Source organism: Antrostomus carolinensis, unplaced genomic scaffold (genome assembly GCF_000700745.2).
Source record: "Antrostomus carolinensis isolate BGI_N321 unplaced genomic scaffold, ASM70074v2 scaffold47785, whole genome shotgun sequence".
Classification (NCBI taxonomy): domain Eukaryota; kingdom Metazoa; phylum Chordata; class Aves; order Caprimulgiformes; family Caprimulgidae; genus Antrostomus; species Antrostomus carolinensis.
The window spans coordinates 1-7854 of NW_010315268.1; the positions used below are offsets into that span (position 1 = coordinate 1).

At 49.2% G+C, this 7854-nt stretch overlaps 1 protein-coding gene across 1 annotated transcript; it reads right to left on the reverse strand.

Annotated features, from left to right (window-relative positions):
* Nucleotides 1-135: 135 nt before the first annotated feature.
* On the reverse strand, nt 136-7849 carry DUS3L (dihydrouridine synthase 3 like; the record flags this gene model as incomplete). The annotated part of the gene is made up of 12 exons (XM_029084936.1): nt 136-324; nt 2191-2319; nt 2408-2596; nt 2914-2989; nt 3566-3662; nt 4529-4639; nt 4723-4788; nt 5160-5276; nt 5390-5542; nt 5641-5682; nt 6397-6981; nt 7796-7849. Coding segments are annotated over 12 exons (1692 nt in total), but the record flags the coding sequence as incomplete, so codon positions are not given.
* Nucleotides 7850-7854: the final 5 nt, after the last annotated feature.

Here is a 7854-nt window from a genome sequence, read left to right on the forward strand (position 1 = left end):
CTGGCCTCTGTCCTGTGAATTCAACAGGACCCTCTCTGTGTGTGAGGCACCTCTGGCTGCAAGATCGTGCAGGGCCACCTGTGGTGTAGCCTGTGACATGGACTGATGCTGGGGGCATGAAGGCAGCCACACTTCTAAAAACATCAAACTTTATTTCACTTTGCAGCACAGCTGAGCAACCCCGTTCCTCAACACTCATCATCCCAATGCCTCCTCTTGACTTGATGCTGTGGGAAAGGGCCTCAGCAGCTCTATCTGTAGGAATTTGCCTTGTGTTTAGGCAGGAAGGTGAAGTTGGTAGGTACAGGTCCCAGAAGTAGCTCACTGGAAGAAAGAACAAAAAAAACCCAAGAGGATGTTGGTTTAACAAGTGACAGGACAAGAGGAAATGGCCTCAAGTTGCACCAAGGGCAGTTGAAGTTGGATGTGAGGAAGAATTTCTTTGCTGAAAGAGTTCTGAGGCATTGGAAGGGGTTGCCCAGGGCAGTGGTGGAGTCCCCATCCCTGGAGGGACTGAAGAGTCGTGTAGACACAGTGCTGAGGGACATGGGTTAGTCGGGGACTTGTCAGTGTTGGGTTCATGACTGGATTTGATGAGCTTAAAGGGCTTCTCCCATTGAGGCCATTCTGGGTTCAGTACCACAGAGCCACCAGTACTCAGCTGTTGCATGGCCCTGTGGCTCCACAGCAATGGTGACTGCAGCCAGATCTGTCAAACCAAACCTTTACTCTCCCAAAAATGTAGGGCTGCTGCTCAAAACCAGCTCTGGTGCTGAGCTTTAACCCTCAACCACAGTAGTGGAGGGACACAGCTTCCAGATAAGGACAGAGCCTGTCTTGCCAGGGAATCATGGAGAGTTGATGCCAAAACAGGTTCCTAAGTTTGATGACCTGAATACCAGCCTCACTGCTGGCCATGACGTGTCTAAAATCAACTTGAGCCTCTAAAAAGCTGCTCCCCACTTCTTGCTGTGCTTGTGCCAGAGCTAAAACCTTGTTAGTGCCAAAAAATATTAAGGTCAGATCCTTAAATGATATAAGCCAGTTCTATTGTGATCAGATTTATCCTGGCTTAAGACTCCAACTATTTCACATGTTGGAACACACGTTGTATTTTCAGTGCAGAGTAATTTTCTTTATAGTCAAGGAGGCTTAACTTACTTCCTGGATGCTGGGTCAATACAGCATCACTAAAACTTTCCAGAAGACAGCTCGGAGAGTGAGTGTATCCCAGCAGGGCATGGAATTGCACAGCAAGAGCCTGAATCTCCAGCACAAAAGCAGAAATGGAGTGTGCTCAGAGAACCCTGCTTCTTGTTAGTGTCTCACTAAAATGAGTTTTAATGAATAAACCTGAAAATTCTGCGGTCTTATGGTGATAAATGTCTATTACACAGTACTGCAAAGTTACACAAAGCTTTGTGCAGCCTAATGCAAGCAGGTTTTGCTTGAAAAAAAAAAACAGCATTTAAAAATTCTGATCAAAACTTGCTGTACTTGTAAGATGGTTTTAGGCAGCTGTTCCCAGTCCTAACAAAATAGATGAGGATTAGCAAAACCAGAGGAGGCTGCAGCCATGCTCTATTTTTGCTCTAATCTCTGTTTCCATGAGATGGGAAATAGCAGCTGGCTCCTCCAGCTCTCATTTTAGCTGGCTCTGAGCTTGCAAAGTCATTTTGAGCCACTGCCCGAGGACTTGGAGATGTGGGGAAAAAAGTTTCCTGTCCTTTGTTGCATGAACTCAGAAATCAGGTGATTAAATAAATGGGGAAAATGCTCAGCTAACCCAACATGGGGATGGGGACTGTGTTCTGCTTGGGGTCTGTATGGGCCTGGAGGGATCTGATGCTGAAAGCCTGAGACATCCCATCATTGCTCTCTCCTCTGTTGGTTCCTACAACTGTTCTGGGATGAGCAGAGTGTCATGAGAGAGGTCAGCTAGTCTGGATTTGCAGTGGGTACTGGATGATCTGCTGAAGCAGATACAGTTGCTCTTTATGGCAACTACAAGCACAGTTAAAAGCTTCAAGTAAAGCCCTGGTTTAACCCTTCCTGCTTCCTTACAACCTCTTACACTGATGGGGAAGAGTCATCACCCTCTCTCTGGAGGATGAGTGTGGTCACAGGGACTTTGTGGAGCTCTGCAACACCCTTTCTGAGCAATTTAAATGAAACTTAATGCTTTATTACCTTATTTTAATCCAATCATCCACGTTTTGGCTCGCCATCAGCGTCTCCAAATAGTCTCTCCCCATGTAGTAAGGTGGCCGCTCATTAATTTTCTGAGGTAGATGTTCTAATAAACCAACTGGAATGTACCTGTAATGCAATGGGAGGACAGTGTGTGCTGTGGGTCAAACACTACAGGCTCCCTGAGTCAAAGATCCTCTCAGCCAGGGAGAATTACCTGCAGAGGAACGAGAGCCACTCCAGCAGGAACTTCCTGGTCTTCTCCACTCCCTGAGTGTCTGACCCCCAGTGTTCAAGGCCATAGTTGGTGAAATCTTTGAGGATATCAAATCTCTCACTAGAGGAGATATCCCAGTGTCTCTGTTCCTTAATTTCAGTGAAAAGCCAGGGTTTGATGAGTGCCCCTCTGCAGCCAAAAAAAAAAAGTGCATTGTTATTCCTACAATTGATGCTTCTGATCCCAACTAATTTAAGAGACTTTCCAGTATTTATTTGCCAGCCAATACTGCTTTAATTTTTTTTTTCCCCAATTTCAACAGGAAGCTGCTGTAAATTCCCACAGATGCAAACTGATTTTACCAATTTTTAAAGAGTAGTTTCACCAAGAGGAAACTTCTTGTGGTTTGGGTTTGTTGAGGTTGTTTTGTTTTGTTTTGTTTTAATTCCTTTTTTTACTCTTGCATCACTAAAGCTCAGAAGCAAAAGGGAAACACAGGCACTTGCCTTGCAATCATAATTCCTGAAACACCCATCTCCAGGGCTTGATTAGCATCTTCGTAAGACAAAATATCACCGTTTCCTGTCCAGAAGGAAGGGAGAAGACAGAGGTCAAAGTGATACATGAGGGCAAGTCAAAATGAGTTAGTCCAGGCATGGGATAAAATTCAAAATGGACACAGGGTCCAAGAGCCAGATTGTCCAAAGAGGCTCTGGGGTTCCTGTTTAGGGATTCCCAGGGATGTTTCTGATTAATTTTCCCCTTACAAGGAAAAGGAGAGCCTTTTCCTTGCTTCTTCTGCACTCCTGACTCCTTCCCTGAAGGTTTAACTGGGACTGTCCATGCCACGGTGCCCAAGGGAGAAACCACCTGCTAGAAACCCCATGTCCTGTGTCCTCCCTGTCCCATCTTCTTCCACTCTGCTCAGTGCTCATCACACCTGCCCCCAAGCACATGAGCAGATCTGGGCTGCACAAGAGCTGCTGGTAACTCACTCCACCATGACATCAGCAGCAGGAGGGACACTCCAACCTTTCCCCCAGGCTAAATATCCTTGGGATTCTGTTTTGTTTGTTTTTTTTCTTTTTAAAAGATATTTCAAACCAAACATGCAGCACTTTTATTTAATCTACATGACAAAACAACAGAAACACCTACCAAAAAGAGGCATGGGGCTTGCTATTTTAGCACATTCTGCTATGTAGTCCCAGTCAGCACTCCTCGTGTACCGCTGTTCCCTGGATCGGCCGTGAAGCTGGGGAAGAAAGTCACAGGGAGAAGAAAGAAAGTCACAGGGAGAAGGAAGAAAGTCACAGGGAGAAGGAAGAAAGTCACAGGGAGAAGGAAGAAAGTCACAGGGAGAAGGAAGAAAGTCACAGGGAGAAGGAAGAAAGTCACAGGGAGAAGGAAGAAAGTCACAGGGAGAAGGAAGAAAGTCACAGGGAGAAGGAAGAAAGTCACAGGGAGAAGGAAGAAAGTCACAGGGAGAAGGAAGAAAGTCACAGGGAGGAGGAAGAAAGCCACAGGGAGGAGGAAGAAAGCCACAGGGAGACCTCAGCAAATGCCTTGGAGGAGACAGGGCAGAAGGGGAGCGCTGGAGGAATGTGCTCCAGCAGAGGCAATGACACCAGGCTGGGGTAAAGGATCCTTCAGGATCTACAGCCCAGCCAGCTGTTAACAGCCCAGGCTGGAAGCTGGTGAGCAGAGCTGAGAAAGGGCTGGATGCTTTCTGAATGATGTTTTGGCTATTTGCAAATCAAAATAAGAAGTGACTGTTCACACTGAAAGGGAATATTCACTGTGGGAAGGAACTACTCATCTCCATGCAAATGAGATGGTCCCATCGCTTCCCCAGCCCTGAAACCTCTGTTCCAGAGGACTGCAGGAACCATCTCCCTTTGTAATGGATACCAGGCTCAGGAGCACCCAGGGAAATGCTCTCTGCATCTCAATTTCAATCTGTTATTAGCAAAAAAACAGTAAAAGGCAGTAGGCAGCTAGTGAAAGGTGTTTGATAGTGCTGCTCAGCTGTGGGGAAGGGTAAGGTCACCCCCACGTCTGACGTGCTAGCAGAGATCCCCAGATACCAGCCAACAAGTTCACACCACAAGTGTCCTGTACCGTGACCATGGATGCTCCCCACTCCCGGATCTTGGGGATTATTTTATGAGCCACATTTATCTTTTCTTGCACTCCCGTCCGTATCTTCACAGTCAGGGGGACATCCAGCACCTGCAGAAAGGGAAGAGTGAGGTCAGGCTGAGGCAGGAGTCGGCTCCATCAGCTCCTGTTCTGCTGCCAGTGCCCTGACTCACCGAATTCATCCCTCGGACGATCTGTTCGAACTTGTTGGATCGAGTCATCAGAGCACAGCCTCCTCCCTGGGGGACAGAAAACGGCACAGTCAAGACTTCCTGCCTCTTTGCGTAGTGAAGAGCCTCCTTGGAGCTGCTCAACAGCAGCCCTCTACTCAGGAGATTGCAAGGAAGACTTGGAGAAATGAGACTCTTCAACAACAACAAAAAAAACCCCAACCCCACAGCCCTTTTCCCTCTCAACTTCTGCCTGCTGCCAGGCAGAGACAGCCAGCCACCCCCTGCTCTCTGAACACCTTATGTGCCTTTTTGCTGTGCCCAGAAATGAACTGGGAGCTCTGGATCAGACTGGCAGGAGCAGATCAGGGAGTTGGGGATGAGGCAAAAGTCACGCACCTATTGAAGGAAGCAAAACGTGCTGCAGAACATCTTCTTACCTTCCTGTAGACCAGGTCAATGGGACACCCAACATTGATGTCTACAAAGTCCACTTCAATTGTCTGGTTCAGGAGCTCTGCACATTTGGTCATTGTGTCTGGAAATGCTCCCTCCAGCTAGCAAAGGAAGTTCACCCCATGAGAAGAACACCAAATGAGTTGAAGAAGCAGGTTTTTTCTCCTCAGAAGTGAGTTATCATTTGTCTGGTTATCAAGATGATGGCACTCACCTGCACCCCAAAAATATCTTCAGTGTGATGCCGTTTGAGGAGAGCCCACTCGGAGGACTGGCCCTGAAGCAGGTTGGTGCACACAGCCATCTCTCCACAGGTGACATCTGCCCCAAAGCGCTTGCATATCCTTCGGAAAGGGAGGTTACCACACTACAAGAGACAGCAGAGAGATGGTTTGTCAGGAGATCTGCTGGGTTCCAAAATGTGGTAACACAAATTTTGACAAAAGGAGAGAATTATCTTCCTACCGTGGTCAGTGGAGCCAGGTAAAGCTTGCCTTGGATTTCCAACTGGAAAACAACAAGGATGGAGGAGCATGTTAGCAGAGCTGGACCAGCAGTGGTTGAACAGAAAGATACTCCAGTTAGGAATCACTTGCCTTGGGTAAAACTCAGTGGGAAATCCAGGAAATAACCGGTTTTGCCTGAGAGCCTCAACTATTCCAGGAGAACATAATCCTCAACTATTCCAGGAGAACATAATCCTCAACTATTCCAGGAGAATATAATCCTCAACTATTCCAACAACCAGAAACTTAAACTACTCAATTTGTTTTCACTGCTCAGCTTGGAGAAAACTCAAAGCAGTTAAAAGATTCAGAGGGATGCGAGTGGCTAATGGATGAAAGGATGGAGGTGATGAGGAGAGGAAGGAGGCAATGATCTCCCCCCAGGAGAGCACAATGCAGGACAGACAAACCCACCAGCCCCAGCCTTGGCTCTCCTTGCAGATCATTCCCACCCTCGCTGACAGCTCAGCCCCTACCCTCCCTCACGGGCAAAGGGCTGAAGCTTCTCTTGGTTCTCACCCCTCCAAGGACAACACCACAGCCCCAGGAGCTCACCTTCCTGCATCCGTCCCCTCACGACAGTAACACAGTCCCCAGGCAGCTCTGTCCTCTGCCTGTCTCTCACCCAGCTAAGAGGTCTCTTCTGTCTTCCCAAGCACAATCTCAACCACTTGCCAGGTACAGAAGAGATGGCAGCCCTCGACCAAACTCTCACCTTCTTCTTCTCACACGACCGCAGCTTTATAACATCTTCATCTGTCACTGGGCCCACGGTTTTGATGGAAGAAGCCTCCTCACCACCTGTGGAGATGGGACTCTGCAAGGCATCTGGTTTGGGATCTTCTCCCTGTTCTGGTAGCACAGGATGTTGGGGGCTGTCTCCCAGGCCCTCCTGGGGTGTTGTGCAGTTGGACACCTCTTGCTCCTCTGTAGAACACCCCGTGCCTTTGCCTCCCTTCCCACCACTGCTGTGGGACTTGGCCAGACCGCGGAGATACTCATCAGCCTTCTTGAAGCTGAACTTCCTCTTGCGCAGCTGGTGTTGGAGATCCTTGGAGAGGTTGTTCCTCACCAGCGATTTCCCTTCCCACTGCTTGGCCAGGTCTGTGTTGATGATGTTCTGGTAGCCATCCCCGAGGTGGGCCTGGGCAAAGCGGCAGGTGACGCCGTAAATGCATTTGCCAAAGGTTTCGAAGAGCACGCAGCTGCGCCCCAGGTCAGCCGGCTTCACGGCCAGGTACTCGCCAACGTCGTGGAGGAAGCGGCACCGCGGGCCGAAGTAGCACTTCTCTGCACACCCCTTAGAACAACAAAGAGGTTAAAACCTCTGCCCAGGCACATCTGTACCTCCCAGCACAAGGAGGTGACCCTGGGTCTGCCCCGGCCCAGAGAGGGGCCAGAACTGCTCTGAGTACCCACTGCTCCCCCGGGTGATGGCGGGTGCCCCATGAAATGCTCCCAGGAAGCTGACAGCTGGAATGTGCCGAGCAGAGCAGTGATGTACCCACCTGAGGGGACGTTTTAGCGCTACCACTTCAGGAAAGGTGACACTTTACTTGTCCCATCAGGTCATCCCACTTCACCCTTTCCCCACCAGCCAACGGAGATGGTTTTGCTGGCACAGCCCCCCGGCTACATTCTTCCTGCAGGGACTCTGTCCTCTCTTAGAGTCATAGAGTCATAGAATTGTGTGGTTGGAAAAGACCTTTGAGATCATCGAGTCCAACCGTACCTGTCCACCACTAAACCAGATCTCTGAGCACCTCATCTACCCGCCTTTGAAATCCCTCCAGGGATGGAGACTCCACCACCTCCCTACATAACCCCTTCCAATGCCTCAGAACCCTTTTAGCAAAGAAATTCTTCCTCACATCCCATCTCAACTGCCCTTGGGGCAACTTGAGGCCATTTCCTCTTGTCCTGTCTTTGGTTGAACAACCCCCCCCCCCCCTCTCTCCACCCTCCTTTCTATGACTCTATCTTCAATGTCCTGTCTTAGACTTAAAAAAACCCTCTTTGCCAGCCCTTGAGCAGGAAGGGCCCACTAGGGTCCCACATTCCCCACCCCAGCTTCCCCAAATTCCCCAGCACCAAGCAGGGTCGCCACACCCCACCTGTGTGACCGACGGGCACAGCCTGATCTGCTCGTAGTGGTTGGGTTTCATACACGGCC